This window comes from Staurois parvus, unplaced genomic scaffold (assembly GCF_062004578.1).
Source record: "Staurois parvus isolate SC_StPar_1 unplaced genomic scaffold, SC_StPar_1.0 ptg001090l, whole genome shotgun sequence".
Classification (NCBI taxonomy): Eukaryota; Metazoa; Chordata; class Amphibia; order Anura; family Ranidae; genus Staurois; species Staurois parvus.
In genome coordinates, this window is record NW_028318886.1 from 4531976 (window position 1) to 4551410 (window position 19435).

Here is a 19435-nt window from a genome sequence, read left to right on the forward strand (position 1 = left end):
ATTACCTCTGTTTTGCCAGTAGATGTCAGTGTCATCATACAGATATACAGTAAAGGAAACAGTGACAACCATGTGTTATGAAGACATACAATGAGATTAAGTCATTCAGAAGCAGGATGTTTGACAAGTCCTGATAAAGATAGATTTGGCAGACGGTCAGTAGCAATGAACATTTTTACAAGATAATATAACTCATTTTATGTTAAAGTAAAGCAAAAGACCTGTTTCTCTTTACTGTATGAAGCAGTACACTTAAAGTGTTCGCTCAGCTTTACAAAAAAAAAAAAAAATGAATTAACACCAGACCCTCTCCCCTCCTCCCTGGAACCCCTGTACTTACCTGCGGGGTTGCTGAGCTGTCAGCACCCCTGCAGTTGGTCCAGGGATTTGAAATCCCCGCTCTTTTCCATACAGTGCTTCCGGGATGGACCAGATCGATTCTGATTGGTCAGCGCCATCATAGTGAACTGATCTGGTCTGTCCCACTGCATGAAGAAAAGGGAGAAGACAGGGGATTTTAAATCCCTGGATCGGATGCAGAGTGTTGGACAGCTCAGTAACCCCAGAGATAAGTATACTGGTGGAATGGGAAAGGTGTCAGTTCACCTTTACACTTTTTTCTGTAAAAGTAAACTAACCCTTTAATTCAGTGCAACTGTCACTGCTGCACCTGCCAGCTTCTATAGTTGTGTTAAAGCTACCTGTAGAAACATACCGTATTTTTCACTCCATAAGACATACTTTTTCCCCCCCAAAAAATGGGGGAAAATGTCTGTGCGTCTTATGGAGCGATTATGGAAGGGCCGGCCTGGTATTCCCGCCACCATGTTAGAATATCGGGCCGGCCGCTCGGCTCTACTGTGAAGAAGAACCCGCTCCTCCGTCTTACCTGTTCCTCAGTCCAGCGGTGTCTTGCTTCCATTGGCCGTCTTCTCTCCCTCACGCAGGCATCTTCAATGTGGGCACCCGGCTGTGCTTCGTGAATGGCACCGTAGTCTTGTGGGACCTGTCACATGTCCCACAAGACTACGGGGAGGGAGGGGGGAAGAACAACTCAGCAGAAGTGAGAGCGTGTACCTGTCAAATTTGGGTACATCCTCTCCCCAAAGGTCCGCAGTCTCTGGTCATGTCCTCCACTATGTCCACAGTCTTTGGTCATCTCCTGCACTATGTCTGCAGTCTCTGGTCATCTCCTGTACTATGTCCGCAGTCTCTGGTCATCTCCTGTACTATGTCCGCAGTCTCTGGTCATCTCCTGTACTATGTCCACAGTCTCTGGTCATCTCCTGTACTGTGTCTGCAGTCTCTGGTCATCTCCTGTACTGTGTCTGCAGTCTCTGGTCATCTCCTGTACTGTGTCCGCAGTCTCTGGTCACCTCCTGTACTATGTCTGCAGTCTCTAGTCATCTCCTGTACTATGTCCGCAGTCTCTGGTCATCTCCTGTACTATGTCCGCAGTCTCTAGTCATCTCCTGTACTATGTCCACAGTCTCTGGTCATCTCCTGTACTGTGTCTGCAGTCTCTGGTCATCTCCTGTACTGTGTCTGCAGTCTCTGGTCATCTCCTGTACTGTGTCCGCAGTCTCTGGTCACCTCCTGTACTATGTCTGCAGTCTCTAGTCATCTCCTGTACTATGTCCGCAGTCTCTGGTCATCTCCTGTACTATGTCCGCAGTCTCTAGTCATCTCCTGTACTATGTCCGCAGTCTCTGGTCATCTCCTGTACTGTGTCTGCAGTCTCTGGTCATCTCCTGTACTGTCCGCAGTCTCTGGTCATCTCCTGTACTATGCCTGCAGTCTCTGGTCGTCTCCTGTACTATGTCTGCAGTCTCTAGTCATCTCCTGTACTATGTCCGCAGTCTCTGGTCTTCTCCTGTACTGTGTCTGCAGTCTCTGGTCATCTCCTGTACTGTCCGCAGTCTCTGGTCATCTCCTGTACTATGTCTGCAGTCTCTAGTCATCTCCTGTACTATGTCCGCAGTTTCTGGTCATCTCCTGTACTATGTCCGCAGTCTCTGGTCATCTCCTGTACTATGTCCGCAGTCTCTGGTCATCTCCTGTACTGTGTCCGCAGTCTCTGGTCATCTCCTGTACTGTGTCCGCAGTCTCTGGTCATCTCCTGTACTATGTCCGCAGTCTCTGGTCATCTCCTGCGCTATGTCTGCAGTCTCTGGTCATCTCCTGTACTATGTCTGCAGTCTCTAGTCATCTCCTGTACTATGTCCGCAGTCTCTGGTCATCTCCTGTACTATGTCTGCAGTCTCTAGTCATCTCCTGTACTATGTCCGCAGTCTCTGGTCCTTCTCCTGTACTATGTCTGCAGTCTCTGGTCATCTCCTGCGCTATGTCTTCAGTCTCTGGTCATCTCCTGTACTATGTCTGCAGTCTCTAGTCATTTCCTGTACTATGTCCGCAGTCTCTGGTCATCTCCTGTACTATGTCTGCAGTCTCTGGTCATCTCCTGCGCTATGTCTTCAGTCTCTGGTCATCTCCTGTACTGTGTCCGCAGTCTCTAGTCATCTCCTGTACTGTGTCCGCAGTCTCTGGTCATCTCCTGCGCCATGTCTTCAGTCTCTGGTCATCTCCTGTACTATGTCTGCAGTCTCTAGTCATCTCCTGTACTATGTCTGCAGTCTCTAGTCATCTCCTGTACTATGTCTGCAGTCCCATTGGTTTAGGATATTTTTTATACTTGTTTTCCTCCTCTAAAATCTAGGTGCGTCTTATGGTCAGGTGCGAAAAATACGGTAAGTAATGGTATGTTTGAAATATATAAGTTTCTGGGAGAAAATTCAGCTCTAGGTTCTTTCTAGGTGTTTGGTCCCACTGTCACTGCTGAAGATTAGCCAATCTGAGCTTTGATTCTCTCTTTATATCACACGATCAAATGCCTAGGTTTGTGCTGGGTCCTTTAGAACCCAAGGCAAAAAGGCCAATGTTCGCCCTTCCATTGAGCTGTAAATTACTGCAGCTGCATAGGGTTCAGGTCTGGCTCTTTTTCCACCCATCCTGCTAAAACGCCCAAGACAGCCATGTCTTCTGCTTGCTCTGTGGCCTGGCTGTGGGTGTAGGCAGAACTTGTCCAAGAAAGATACTTTTCTCAGCCCTTTTGTTGATCTTCATTTGTCCCTCCCATCATTAAAGTTAGCATAGCTTGCCCTACTGATTGTTCCTCTACAGTATAAACAAAAAAACATATATATTACATAAAACAGTGATAAACAAAAGCGTATAAACAGTGTATGGACTGGTTACTGAAACATATCAATTCCAATGATGATCTTACCTCGGCGATTATATCACCATTTTCGGCATGCACCTGTGCAATGGCACCAATGTCCCTGATCACACTGAACACCTCATAGATCTGAGGACAGAAAAGAGATTGTAATTAGAGATTGAGAAAAGTTATTAAAAGGATATCTAAACCCAAAAACATAAATCTTATATATTGCAGGTTATCAGCACTTAGATGTGATGGCTTCATTCATTTCTCATTTCAGGTCGAGAATATTTTATGCATGTACAACAAATACTAGTTGAGGCTACCAGGATTCCAGAGTCCTTCAAACTTTCTGTGCACTGAACTGAAATCTTAATTTTTACAGCTTTTTCAGCTACCTTCTATGGACCACAGAACTTGTCCATCCTATGTCACAGAGATAAAGGGGAGGGGGAGGAGGGGGGTTCAAGGCGAAGGGTGTAGTTCAAATCAGCAGAGCAGCCTAGAGTGACAACACTGTTCCTCCATAGTCACAGGGAGTGAGTGGATGAGTGAGTGTTGTCATCCAGGACAGGAAGTATCACACCACACACAGGACTGGTACCACTGATATATATATAAAACTCCCTGTGCTATTAGTACTCTAAAAACAACTATAAACAAATAAATAAAAAATAAGTCAAATTACGTCAAATTGAATCTGGAAAGCAGCTACCACCCAACTGTGCAATCACTCCACCGTGTTAATGAATCTAAATCTTCTATGTGCAGCAGGCCCCCCCACCACAAGCCTTACCTGAGACCCCTCCAATCCAGCGATGTTTTTTGACATCCTCTGCTGTCTGTGGACTCTTCCTCCTCATTGGCTAAGACAGCAGTCAATCACAGTCACTGAGCCAATGAGGAGAGAACGGGGGGGGGGTTATCCAAGGTTTGGCTATATGGGCCTTATGAAAGCATAGAGCAGCGGCACGGGGAAGAAACATGCAACAATGCCCCCAGAGCGAGCAACCTTTCCTGGGGGCACTGCTTGAGGGGGAAGAGTGCCGGAGTGGACCCTAAAAGAAGAGGATTGGGGCTGTTCTGTGCAAAATCAGTGCACAGAGCAGGTAAGTATAGATATGTTTTTGGTTTTAAAGAAAAAAAAAAGCTTTAGTGTTACCTTAACCTCCCTAGCGGTCTGATTATGTCCATATTTCTGTGCTCAAAGCTGTACATTTTTTTGCATGGAAATATGTATTTTTTTTATTCTAGGCCTGTAATTTTTAGGAATAACTCACTGATATCTGTCCCAACAAGAGTCTAGTAAACATCCCGGGTATGTTACAATTTTAAACACGAAATCATAAATTATAATTTAATAAATAATCATAAAAAATAATAATATAATAATAATAAATTTAATTCAATAATATAATCAAACCAAAAACACTGAAATTTGAAATATAGCGCCAAGTTCGCACATCACTGAGCAAAGTCACAAAATCGTTTTCAGTGTCTGATGACGAATTTCCCCACGAATCATTATCACTCAATTCTGCAAGTGGTTCTGATTTACTATCGCTGTTCTCTAGCTGGTCTAAAACCGCTTTTGACCTAAAGGGACGCTTTTTGGATGCCATGGACACTTCTCAGTTTCCAGGCAGAAAGAACAGTAAAAATGCAGGCAGGGCACAGGACAAAATGTATGTGAAATGGTTTGATACAGTAATGGTTTACTATGTGATTTTAGTGAATTTAGTGAATGTCACTTTTTGTCATTTTCAAATTTCCTGTCATTCCCTCCCCGTACGTCCCGACGCTGGCAGGGAATGGAACCCAGAAGACAGATGCCGGCATCCGCCGGAGGACATTGCCGGGGACCCTGCAAGAGGGACATCGCGGGAGAGCAGGACAAGGTAAGTGACGAACAGATCCCGGAGCAGCGCCGCATGGTAAGCCCGAGTGTAGCTTGGAGTTACCGCTTGCGGTACTGAAACTTTACCCCGAGCTACACTCGGGAATACCTCCAGGGAGGTTAAGATACAATATTCAAATCACATGCAGACACTATTAAAACTTAAGAGATCTACAGGTAGCTTAAAAAGAAACTGGAGCTTTTCAGTACTTGGAAAGTTTATATTGAATGACATTATAAGACTGCACTTTCTTGATCAGTCACAAAAAAGGGTCGAATAATAACATTCTAGTAATTACAGCACAATATTGTGTATGAAGACTAACCAAGGGCTGCATTGTCATTCAAGAAGACCTCCTCTATGTGGCCCCATTTATTGGCTGACAGCTATGCCCCTCCTTTACTCCAAATGGCATATCCCTGTCCCCTGTGATATCAAGCACCGTAATCTGTATTCAGATCCTGACCAGGTCTCCAATACGCATCTGACAAAGGCAGGGCGTAGATAAGGGGGGGGGGGTCAGGGGGGTTTAACCCCCTTCCCTGAGTGTCCACCAAAGGTGCAGCAGTCAGGCTTTTTCAGCCTTTCAGCTTCAGGAGGCACACAGCCTGTCTGCTCCACGCTGAATACTAAACAGCTGCTGGGACACAGGAGATCCTGGGTGATGTCAGGACTCAGAAGGATGGGACTTATGAGATAGCTTCAGTTACTCATTGGCTGACGAGACAGGGGGGTGGGGCAGCCTGTAGCCTACAGGCTGCCCTACCTTCCACTGCCTACTCAACCAATGGGTACACATAGTTCTGTGTCCATCACCGCAGCTAAATCTTCATCCCGTGCCTTCCTGTGTTAGTGCAGGATGGATTGGGTCGGAGTGGCGGTTCTGATAAGGGGAGAAGACTGCTGGACAGGGTTGGATCTTGGGGGGTGCTGGGGTGGGATGTGCCCCCCCAAATATCAATTGTGCCCCCCCCCCAGGACCTGGGGCCGCTGGACCCTATTAGTTCAGCAGTAGGACTATGAGTATTGCTAGTTTCAGCACCCTCCTGTATCTCCTGTGAGGTGATCCAGGGCTTGATGCTGTAACTTTTTTTTGGCTTCTTTACAAAGACACTGCAGTCAGATATGAAGGGAATAAGCAGTGCAGAGACGAGGATGTCTGTTCAGCTCTGGCGTGTCATAGGACACAGCCAACTAGGTCTGGGATGGAGGAATTCCTCTGCCTCTCTGCCGCGCTGTATCTGAGGAAGGATAGGTGTACCAGGGAGTGAGAATTCCTGTCTAAATGAAGTGTCTAGTCGGCAGGGAGGGTTGCTTTGGAGGAGGGAAGTTTCTTGTGGATATTTTACTTGGGGAATTGCCTCTGAAAGGGGGTTAGCTTTAGTGGGAGGAATCTTTGTGGGAGGAGTGTTTCTTTAGTTAGGAGGTTGCTTTTGGGTTTATTATTTGTTTAAAGCATGGGGAGTGGGGTGTCCTGCAGTGGGGGGATCTTTTCTGGGGGGTTCCTTTTTAATGGGGTCAGATCTTTGCTTGGGAGTAAGAGGGAGAAATCATTTTCTGGAAAGGGGGGGGGGGGTTGCAGTGAGGTAGAATTGTTGTAGGGGGGAGGAAGGGGGATGTTGCAGACAGAATTTCTCCAGTATTATTATTATAACAGTGACAACAGTTTGCTCAGCGCTTTACAATACAAAGGGAGACAATATAGCAACAATACAGTTCAATAAAAGAGGGATAGGAGGGCCTGATCCTTGGAGCTTACAATCTAAGAGGGAGGGGCTGGTGGTACAAAAGGTAATAAATGTGGGGGATGAACTGAAATAGAAGATTTGGCTGTTAGCCAAAGGCAGAAGGCTGAAGAGATAGGTTTTCAGAGATTGCCTAAAAGTGGGCAGAGTAGGCGATAGTCGGATAGATTGGAGTAGAGAGTTCCAGAGGATAGGGGAAGCTCTGGAAAATTCCTGGAGACTAGCATGGGAGGAGGAGACAAGGGAGCTAGAGAGCAGGCGGTTGTGGGAGGAGTGGAGAGGATGATTTGGGTGATATTTGGAGACAAGATCAGTGATGTAATTTGGGGAAGAGTTATAAATAGCTTTATATGTTATTGTTAATGTTTTGAATTTTATCCGTTGGGAAATGGGAAGCCAGCGGAGGGATTGGCAGAGAGGGATGGCAGATGTGGAATGGTTGGTAAGGTGGATGAGTCTCAGTAGGAGTAAAAGAAAAACAGGGAGCTGTTAGTAGTGCCCATGTTCCATTTAATAACAGTCATTGTAATACCACCCATATTCCTGTCCTTTTTACTACTTGTGTAACATAGGCTTCAGCTTACAGTCACCATGTTGACAAGACAGGAATATAGGTGGCATTACAATGACTGTTATTAGACTGGGTTTACATTAGTCAAAGCTCTGAAAAGAGATCGACCGTGGATCACTTTTCAGAGTGCCGCTGAGCAGCTGCTGTAAGGTGTTCAGGAGGTAGTTGCCCCTAAATGCCTTTTTTTAATGCCAAATGGCAGTTTATAATGGTGCAAATGCACCACCAAGTTTCTGGCTCATAGTTGTGGCATAGCAACCCATTGACTTGAATAACCAAATTTGATAGTCAATTCGACATGCCACGTAAAGTTTTTCACAGCTGTGATACAAAGCGCCACAGCCTGGAGCGGACTGACCATTCGAGCACTCGGGCACTGCCCGAGGGCCTGGGGTCAGTAGGGGGCCCCATTAGATGCTCCTGGTACCTTTCATTGGCTTTTTCGGGTGTGGGCGAGGACACAGGGGCCCCATGATCCCCTATTGCCCCATGAGTTGTCAGTCCGCCCCTGGCTACAGCATGTAAACAGCCTCGGTGGATGACCAGGGGGCAGTAAAACTGGAGCTCAGTCACCTGTTTTTACTGCCCCAAGACAGCCTATGTGTAAGAGGCCTTAAAAGGACAAAATTATCTTTGTGTAACCATTGACCCTTAAAAACCAGTAGATGACCATGCCTTTAGTACTTTATAATCTCCTGACCTCTGTAAATGGCGTATTTCACACATCTGCACTTTCTGTGTTACACACTCTTGGGTCCTGAACTCTGTACATTGCACACACCTGACACCTGCACTCTATACATTACATACAGCTAATCCATTCGCTAAGATTTAAGCTTCTCCCACTGTTAGCACAATTTTCCCTCATCCACGCGCCATTTCATAATTCTCCTCTGGGTGCCCAAGAGGGGACCCTGGCAGTTAAGCTGGCCATACACGGGTCAAGTTTTCTAAGAATTTTCGAAAATCTTTTCTAAGAATTTTCATTCGAATTTCGAATTTTTCATTCGGATTAGTAGGTCACAGAAACGGCCGATTTTCCTGTGACCATCGAATTTGAGTGATCGGGCATGTTGGAAATTGTTTTGAAAAGCAAACGAATTTCGAATCAATGGTGGGAGAATCGTGCAAGAAATATAAAGCTGTGACCTGGAAAGAAAAGAAAATTCTTGGCCACAAAAATTCTTTTCTGTAACATGAGGAGAAATTGAAGGCTTGGTTGGTTGAATTTCGAAATCAATGGTGGCACCATCGGATTACAAAATGTACAAAATTTCTGATTTTCTAAAGAAAATTTGTTCAGAATTCGACCCACGCATGGCCTGCATAGTCTGTACATAGCCCCAATGATTTCTAATGGTGGCCCTTCTAATACAACATTGCAGAGGGAGAGGAGAACTCTTATTCATTGCATTGGAAGCTTGATTTGGCCCCTCCCACTGGCAAGGGGAAAGTGCATGAGGCTGTTTGAGGAAGTAGAGGTTATTGATGGGACCCAGGGGTGGGAGAGAATGATGGCAGGAGCCTGCAGAGACATCCAGCAGGGACTAGGGAGCAAGTGGCCTGCAGTACTTAAATAAATTGCAGTATAAGCTATCAAGAGACTAGATTGTACTCATTGAGAGAGAGATCATTGAGAGTCTGACCCACAGGCTGCCTGCAAAATGATGTTCCTGATTTCAGAAAGGGAAGTCAATTGTCATAACTGGACCATTTCTAATGTCCTAGGAGTAAAAAAGAGAACCAGAGGTTTGAGATGCAAAAAAAAGAAATCACAAGATTTTCAGCACGTTAGACTATTTCCCTATGAGGGGGGCCCAATCCTTTCCTTTGTTGTGGAACAAGGGAAAAGTAAGACACACAGGCTGTTCTCACCACTGGCTCCTGGCACTGTACAAGTAGATAGCCCATTACTAAAGTCCTAGGGGTCATAAAGAGGACCAGAGGTTGGAGACTAAAAATCACAAGTAAGATTTTCAGCACGTTAGACTATTTCCCTATGAGGGGGACCCAATCCTTTCCTTTGTTGTTGAACCAGGGAAAGCAAGATGCACAGGTTGTTCTCACAACTGGCTCCTGGCACTGTACCAGTAGATGACCCATTACTAAAGTCCTAGGGGTCATAAAGAGAACCAGAGGTTGGAGACTCAAAATCACAAGTAAGATTTTCAGCACGTTAGACTATTTCCCTATGAGGGGGACCCAATCCTTTACTTTGTTGTTGAACCAGGGAAAAGCAAGATGCACAGGCTGTTCTCACCACTGGCTCCTGGCACCGTACCAGTAGATGACCCATTACTAAAGTCCTAGGGGTCATAAAGAGAACCAGAGGTTGGAGACTCAAAATCACAAGTAAGATTTTCAGCACATTAGATTATTTCCCTATGAGGGGGACCCAATATTTTCCTTTGTTGAGGAACCAGGGAAAAGCAAGACGTGTAGGCTGTTCTCACCACTGGCGCCTGGCACCGTACCAGTAGATGGACCATTACTAAAGTCCTAGGGGTCATTAAGAGAAGCAGAGGTTGGAGACTCAAAATCACAAGTAAGATTTTTTTTAACATTATTTTATTGTCATTTTCGTAGGTAGGTACGAAACATCAAACACAACCAACTAAGAACCATCACTACAATGCATCTGCACCAGCAGTCAATGCAGCTCGCACTGAGAGCAGTAATTCTTCTAATACAGAAATATAACATCACAGCATATAGTGTGGACATGAAAAACTCCATTACCAGATCTCATAGTTTATCCCAGCAGCAGATTAACAGAACTGTAGTGTCCCGACAAAAATTTCAAAGCATACCCACTTCTGAGACATTCAATAGCATTAGGCACTTAATCCGATGCAGTAGCAGTATGGTTCACCCAACATCCCCACACCTTGTCATGTTTGGCTTGTATGCCTCTATTTGCATATGTATCTTTATCAAGGGGTAACACTTTATTCGTTAACACTTTCCAGGTCATTATGGAGGGGGCTGCTGATTTTTTCCATGAAAGAATAATTATTTTCCTGGCATAATAAAGAAGGAAGGTAAGTAGGGTACATATCACCTTTGTGGGATCTAAGGGAACAATCAAGCCCAACAAGCAAGTTTCAACAGAAGGTCGGATACTTATCGTCATAACAGCCTGTATACATTGCACAACCCACAACCAAAATTGTTGAATAACTGTGCAGTTCCAGAATATATGTATAAAAAGTCAGCCTGGGGAGAAGCACACCACCAACAACTGGATTGTGCAGGAACATTTTTTTCTAGTCTGGCAGTGGTCAAGTATATTCTGTGACAGAATTTAAATTGTATAAGTTGATCTCGGGCTGACACCAGCCTAATGAAGGAGGGCCTCCACAGATCAACCCAGTCATCACCATCCATTTGGGGGAAATCAATTAACCAGGTATTACGGCAAGACAGAAGTACCTTAGACATATAGATAAACAATTGTTTATATATAGTGGATAGATCTTTGGTCAGAGTATCATCTCTTAGTAAAGTCTCCAAATCTCCAACATGCACAACCAATCCAGATGAACCAAATTAGGTACAGAAGGCATGTCGGAGCTGCAGGTATCGAAAGAGGCGAGAGTTAGGTAACTGGTATTGCGATTTTAAGGTGTCACATTGTAACAGCAACCAACTGTCTTCACAGCAAACTTTGTCCAAAGTATGAGGTCTGGATAGGAATAGAAATGGGGCAGTTGATGGTTCCTCCACAGCAGCAAATGCAGGGACATTACCAGATCATTCCCGATCTCCGCCCGTCTGGTCACCACCCACACTTGGATAGTAGCACGCATGGACACTGTAAGGGGATATGGAGCCCTACTTCCTCTAAACACCAGGTGTGATAATGCTTCATATGAGCCTACCATAGCCGCCTTCATGGACACAGCCCCATTATCCTCCGGCTGTGTCAACCACCTGTATGCATAAATTAATTGTCCTGCTAGAAAGTAACGAGAAAAATTTGGTACTGCAAACCCTCCTTCCTTCCATTGTTGTTGAAGCACCCATAATTTAATGCGAGGGGCACCCCTTTGCCACAAAAAAGTAGATACAATGTGGTCTATACTCTGAAAGACTTTTGGAAATTCATATGGGAGAGTTTCTAAAGATAAATATATGAAAACAGGAAGGAGAAATGTCAGGTATTTCACTTTATCAACCCACTGGAGTAGACAGGTATCCCGGGACCAAATAGTCTTGGAGGGAACCCACAAAGGTAATATCTGGGATTTACCCCAATTAACCTTGAGGTAAGAAAACTGGGTAAATGTATTTAATATAGACAGAAAAGCTGACAAGGAGGCATCAGAGTCTCTGAGAAAAAGGACCATATCAGCATACAAAGCCGTCTTTTCTTCCAAAGCACCAACCTGAATTCCCCACACCCTGGAAGATGATCACAGAATCAACGACTCAATCATTAAAGCAAATAAAACAGGGCAAAAAGGGCATCCCTGGCGCGGTGCTCCTGGCTGCCTGGAGAATTCAGAAACCATCCCATTAAGTTTTACTGCTGCTACGGGATTTTTATAAGGGAGTGAGATCAACTGTTGGAAAATCGGGCCAAAACCAAATGCAGAAAAGACCTCTCATATACTGACAATCTACTGAATCAAAGGTCTTTTTCAGGTCTAGAAACACAAGGATACCCCCAGTAGATATCTCAGGGACCAATTTCATATGGGTATAGTCCCTTTTGTGGTTACTATCTGTCGCTTTGTTAGGCATAAAACCCGTTTCGTCTGGTCAGCATTTCCGTGAGAATTTTAAAATCCATATTCAACAGAGAAATGGTCTATATGATGCACAATGAAGAGGTTCTGTGTCCGGCTTAGTCATAAGCACTACATGGGCCTCGAAAAAGGAGGAGGGAGACATCCATTTTGGAGGCAATCCTGAAATAACAAAAGGAGTTGCGGTGAGACTAATTCTATGTAAAGATTGTACTATTTAATCGTTAGCCCGTCAGGGCCAGGCACCTTCCAATTAGGGAAAGAATCAATTGCCGTAGATATCTCCTCCACCTTAAAGGGGGCATCCAGCAGATCACAGGCCACAACCAGTAAATTTAGCGGCTCTAACAACGCTAGCAGGTTGTCCCGGGAATATGGCTGTATAGGAGAGTACAAATCTGTGTAGGAGACAAAAAACCTAAGGATCTCCTCTCAGGAGGTTTATAAAGCACCAGAGGAAAAAGCGATACAAGGGATGACCATTAGGGGTTGGGTATCTGCTGCCAGGAGGGCCAACAACCGCACATTTTTGTCCCCTTTCTCAAAAACACATTCCACTGTGTTTCGCATAGAGGTATGAGTAAGCTTCTGGTAGTGCAAATAGAATTCCCTTCTGGCAAATTGCAAATCTGCCAGCATATTGGAGGAGGGAGAATCAGCGTGATCTCGGGTACATTCCTTTTCTTTATACAAGTAAGATTTTAAGCATGTTGGATATTCCCCCTATGAGTGGGTCCCAATCCTTTTCATTGTTATGGACCCAGGCAAAAGCAAGATGCAAAGATTGTTCTCACTACTGGCTCCTGGCACTGCACTGGTAGATGGACCATTTCTAATGTCCTAGGTGTAATTATAAAAAAAGGTTCAAGACTCTCAAAATCACAAGAATGATTTTCAGCATGCTAATCCCTCTGTGATTGGGTCCCAAACGTTTCCTTTGTTATAGAGCCAGGGAAAAGCATAACGAACAGAAAGTTCTCACCACTGGCTCCTGGCAATGTACTTGTAGATGGCCCATTTCTAATGTCCTAAGAGTTAATAAAGAAGAACCAGAGACGATTTTGAGCAGGTTGGACAATCTCCCTATGGGGGAGTCCCAATCCTTTCTACTAATATGGAGCCAGGAAATAGCATGATGCTCAGACAGTTCACTGCTGGCTCCTGACACTGCACCGGTAGATGGATAAATACAGTGCATCCAGAAAGTATTCACAGCGCTTAACTTTTGCCACATTTTGTTATGTTACAGCCTTATGCCAAAATGGATTAAATTATTTTTTTCCCTCAACATTCTACAATCAATATCTCATAATGACAACGTGAAAGAAGTGTATTTTGAAATCTTTGCTGAAAAGGAAGCCCAGCAATTTCATGCAACCAGTGAACTATACACAAAAATCTAGATTTTGAAAGCATTTAGACAAACTAACTTAGGATTCCGTTCAAAGGGAAATTACACATTTTTCAAACACGTGTGAATTTGAAATATAGGATAACAATGTCCAGCTTGCAAAGAAAGATTTCCATCTGTTTCACTTTACAGGAGACATGCGCTTTTGGCAGAGGTCCCTTATCTGTCCCTGCAGCCTGTAAAGCAATAAACAGGATGACTTTTCCATCCTTAAAGTGGTTTTAAACCCTTACATGTACTGATTTCATGTAGTCACTTCATGAAGTGACTGGCCTCATGTGATATACAGAGATTAAACAAATTCTCCTACATAAGTTGTACCTGTTTATCCACAGTCTTCTCATCTCTACATCCATTCAAAGTTCAGAATTTATAAAGCTTGCCTGAAAGTTCAGAAAATGTGGGCAGAGATACTCTGCAGAGCTCAGTGAGGAGAACATTGAGCTGTCTGGACGTAAAAGACATACCCCCTTCCACACAGGAACAGGGCTCTGGCTGTCAATTTGCTGGCGGTTCCTCCCTTCTCACCATTTTTTCTGTTTTTCTCTGGTGTCAGGAAAACTTTTCACAAGTGATTCATGTTGAGAGCAGAAGAACGAGGCAGCAGACAGAAATGACACTTAGTGCTCTGGATTGAGACAAGTACACACTATAGAGTGATATGCTTTGTTCATATTTCATGTCTGAGGTTTACAGCCACTTTAAAGTGGTTGTAAACCCAAATATAAAAAAATTACTTTTTGCCATAAATAAATACATTTTAATGTAAACATATATACAGCTGTGAATGTACCTCAGAAAAATGCTCCCTTAGCTTGTCTCAGGCCTCCAAAAACTGCTGGTCTGTGGGAGTGGCTTAGGACCAGAGAATAGTAGGCAGAGATGTGATGTCATACAATCCCTCAGTTATACACTGCCTCCAGCCTCGGCTCCAGAACATACACAGCTACAGTGGATATAAAAAGTCTACACACCCCTGTTAAAATGTCAGGTTTCTGTGATGTTAAAAAATGAGACAAAGATAAATAATTTCAGAACTTTTTCCACCTTTAAAGTAACCTATAAACTGTACAGCTGAGTTAAACAACAAACTGAAATCTTTTAGGTGGAGGGAAGTAAAAATAAAAAAACTAAAATAATATGGTTGCATAAGTGTGCACACCCTTAACCTAATACTTTGTTGAATCACCTTTTGATTTTATGACAGCACTTTTTGGGTATGAGTCTATCAGCATGGCACATCTTGACTTGGCAATATTTGCCCACTGTTCCTTGCAAAGACACTCCAAATATGTCAGATTGTGAGGACATCTCATGTGCACAGCCCTCTTCAGGCCACCCACATATATAAGTCTGGGCTCTGGCTGGGCCATTCCAAAACTTGAATCTTCTTCTGGTGAAGCCGTTACTTTGTTAATTTGGATGTATGCTTTGGGTCGTTGTCATGCTGAAAGTTGAAGTTCCTCTTCATGTTCAGCTTACTAGCAGAAGCCTGATGCTTTTGTACCAATATTGACTGGTATTTGGAAGTGTTCATAATTCCCTCTACCTTGACTAAGGCCGTAGCTGAAGAAAAACAGCCCCAAAGCATGATGTTGCCACCACCATGCTTCACTGTGGGTATGATGTACTTTTGATGATGTGCAGTGTTGTTTTATGCCTTTTAAGGTTCTGGGCTTATGTGTTTCCTGTCCTGAAGGGAGGAGCTCAACGTCTCAAGGGGCTTTCCTGGAAGACTTATAGAAAATTAGTTATCGGTAAGTATAACTCTGGTTTTTGGAATTATGGCCAAAAAGTGCAACCTTGGTTTCATCAGACCATAACACATTTTCCCATATGCTTTTGGGAGACTTTAGATGTGTTTTTGCAAAATTTAGCCGGGCTTGGATGTTTTTCTTCGTAAGAAAAGGCTTCTGTCTTGCCACTCTACCCCAAAGCCCAGACATATGAAGAATACGGGAGATTGTTGTCACATGTACCACACAGCCAGTACTTGCCAGATATTCCTGCAGCTCCTTTAATGTTGCTGTTGGCCTCTTGGCAGCCTCCAAGACCAGTTTTATTCTCGTCTTTTCATCAATTTTTGAGGGACGTCCAGTTCTTGGTAATGTCACCGTTGCGCCATATTTTCTCCACTTAATGATGACTGTCTTCACTGTGTTCCATGATATATCTAATGCCTTGGAAATTCTTTTGTACCCTTCTCCTGACTGATACCTTTTAACAATGAGATCCCTCTGATGCTTTGGAAGCTCTCTGCAGACCATGGCTTTTGCTGTTGGATGCGACTAAGAAAATGTCAGGAAAGACCTACTAGAACAGCTGAACTTTATTTGGGCTTAATCAGAGGCACTTTAAAATGATGACAGGTGTGTACTGACTCCTATTTAACATGATTTTGAATGTGATTGCTTAATTTTGAACACAGCTACGTGCAACCACGGTATTTTAGTTTTTTATGTTTACTCCCCCCCCCCCTTAAAAGATTTCAGTTTGTTTTTCAATTGAGTTGTACAGTTTATATTATATTAGGTGGAAAAAGTTCTAGAATGATTTATCTTTGTCTCATTTTTTTACATCACAGGAAGCTGACATTTTAACAAGGGTGTGTAGACTTTTTATATCAACTGTATCTGATATCTCTATGCCTGCGAGCATGTCTCCTGTGACTATGTTAGCTCTGCTTACAGCACAGGATCTGTGCTAATCAGGAGAAAGCTGGTAGGAAGGGGTTAATGTTAAAAATCCTAGTAATCCTGCAGCCTAAAATGACAATGTGGACCAGGAAATATTCTCATGTAAAACTCTGTAAACAGCAATTCACAAGCTAGGTGCTGTGAATAGAGCAGGACAATAATCAGCTGTCAGCAGACCTACCTAGATAACTACAGCATTACTGAAGTGATGCCAATCTATGTCATAAATCACTGGTAGTTCTCAATCTTGTGAAGCCAGAGACCAGCAGGGAGAGAACACCCGCTCCCCCACCCCTTTGCAGTGCATTACATGGAGGCTTATGCTGGTCTTGTCTTCAGCACAGCCTGTCACTCACTGGAGAAGGGGAGTGGCGACATCATTTTTCTGATTGTGTCAGATTTATTCTGTTCAGAAGAACAGGGGAGATTTCTGGAGAAGGGGACTGCCTCAAGATACCAAATTAAGTTCAAATGCTTAGTAAAGGTAAAATCTATTCAACTGTAGGATTAGATTGATTTGTGTTTTTTAGGTGTACAACCACTTTAAGGGAACAATATGCCACTAATATTGGACCTGCAGGCTCCTGGCATCTGTGTATGTCCTGCTTTGATGCTGAGGAAGCTAATCCTGACTGCTACTACAGGGCAGAGCTGGGAGACAGGAATAGGCTTTTGACTGGTGAGCAGTCGTCTCCCAACAACTCTTTCCATGGAGAACAGGTTAACAGATTCCAGGGGTCTGTAGGATACAGTGTGGGGGAGGAATAAGGAAAACTGACAGCTATCTTATCACAGCCTTTCTACACTACCTGACCATGTGACCATGCAGAATATGGTGTTGCTGGATATGGACTCTATATACTGTAACATCTCTAGTACACAGCAAGGAGCCTCTGTGGACTACAACGTGAGTAGCACCTAACAAAGCTACAGTGTAACCTTTGTGGGCAGTACAGTGGCTAAGTGGTTAGCACTTCCGCCTGGCGAGTACTTAGGTCATTGGCTCGAATCCCAACCATGGCAGCACCTGCCTGGAGTTTGCATGTTCTCCCTGTGCCTGCATGGGTTTCATCCAGGTACTCCGGTTTCCTCCCACACTCCAAAGACATGCTGGTAGGTCAATTGGATCCTGTCTAAATTGGCCCTAGTATGTGTATGAATGTAAGTTAGGGACCTTAGATTGTATGCCCCTTGAGGGTTAGGGATTGATGTGAATGTACAATATACAGTCATGGCCGAAATTGTTGGCACCCTTGATATTTTTCCTGAAAATCATGTATTTCTCACGAAACGTATTGCATTAACACATGTTTTGCTATACACATGTTTATTCCCTTTGTGTGTATTGGGACAAAACAAAAAAAGGGAGGAAAGAAAGCAAATTCGACATAATGTCACACAAACCTCCAAAAATGGGCTGGACAAAAGTATTGGCACCCTTTCACAACTGCGGATAAATAAGAATGTTACAAGCATGTGATGCTCCTGTAAACTCACCTGGGGCAAGTAACAGGTGTGGGCAATATAGAAATCACACCTGAAAGCAGATAAAAAGGAGAGACGTTCACTTAACCTTTGCATTGTGTGTCTGTCTGTGCCACACTAAGCATGGACAACAGAAAGAGGAGACGAGAACTGTCTGAGGACCTGAGAACCAAAATTGTGGCAAAATATCAACAATCTCAAGGTTACAAGTCCATCTCCAGAGAACTAGATTTGCCTTTGTCCACAGTGCGCAACATTATCAAGAAGTTTGCAACCCATGGCACTGTAGCTAATCTCCCTGGTCGTGGACGGATGAGGAAAATTGATGAAAGATTGCAACGCAGAATAGTCCGGATGGTGGATAAGCAGCCCCAAACATGTTCCAAAGACATTCAAGCTGTCCTGCAGGCTCAGGGAGCATCAGTGTCAGCGCGAACTATCCGTCGACATTTAAATGAAATGAAACGCTATGGCAGGAGACCCAGGAGGACCCCACTGCTGACACAGAGACATAAAAAAGCAAGACTACAGTTTGCCAAAATGTACTTGAGTAAGCCAAAAGCCTTCTGGGAAAACGTCTTGTGGACAGATGAGACCAAGATAGAGCTTTTCGGTAAAGCACATCATTCTACTGTTTACCGAAAACGGAATGAGGCCTACAAAGAACAAAACACAGTACCTACGGTAAAATATGGTGGAGGTTCAATGATGTTTTGGGGTTGTTTTGCTGCCTCTGGCACTGGGTGCCTTGACTGTGTGCAAGGCATCATGAAATCTGAGGATTACCAAAGGATTTTGGGTCGCACTGTAGGGCCCAGTGTCAGAAAGCTGGGTTTGCGTTCAAGATCCTGGGTCTTCCAGCAGGACAATGACCCCAAACATACGTCAAAAAGCACTCAGAAATGGATGGCAAAGAAGCGCTGGAGAGTTCTGAAGTGGCCAGCAATGAGCCCAGATCTAAATCCCATTGAACACCTGTGGAGAGATCTTAAAATTGCTGTTGGGAAAAGGTGTCCTTCCAATAAGAGAGACCTGGAGCTGTTTGCAAAGGAAGAGTGGTCCAAAATTCCGGGTGAGAGGTGTCAGAAGCTTATTGATGGTTATAGGAAGCGACTGATTTCAGTTATGTTTTCCAAAGGGTGTGCAACCAAATATTAAGTTAAGGGTGCCAATACTTTTGTCCAGCCCATTTTTGGGGTTTTGTGTGACATTATGTCATATTTGCTTTTCTGCCTCTGTTTTATATTTGTTCCAATACATACAAAGGGAATAAACATGTGTATAGCAAAACATGTGTTAATGCAATACCTTTTTTGTGTGAAATACTTGATTTTCAGGAAAAATATCAAGGGTGCCAACAATTTCGGCCATGACTGTATATGTAAAGTGCTGTGTAAATTGATGGCAATATATAAGTACCTGAAATAAATAAAAACCCATATTACCACTGTCACTATGAAAACATTCTTTAGTCCAATGAAGCCAGTAAAAGAAAGTTACATACCACTTTTGCAGGTCAGTCTTGGTTTTCTTCAAGAGATAACAGCACTACTGCTATCCAAAACTTCCCAGTGTGTTGGATAGCATGTCTCCTATTGGATGCTGTAGTTCCTCCAACCATCCAATATATCATTACCCTATAGTGACTTAACAGC

At 43.8% G+C, this 19435-nt stretch overlaps 1 protein-coding gene across 2 annotated transcripts in view; it reads right to left on the reverse strand.

Moving 5' to 3' along the window:
• Nucleotides 1–19435, reverse strand: part of DPYSL2 (dihydropyrimidinase like 2) — a 148410-nt gene that overhangs the window by 15639 nt on the left and 113336 nt on the right. For both annotated transcript variants that reach the window (XM_089658732.1, XM_089658733.1), the window contains exon 6: nt 3287–3367. In XM_089658732.1, coding sequence (XP_089514858.1) covers nt 3287–3367 — 81 coding nt within the window. The remainder of the gene's footprint in view (nt 1–3286; nt 3368–19435) is intronic.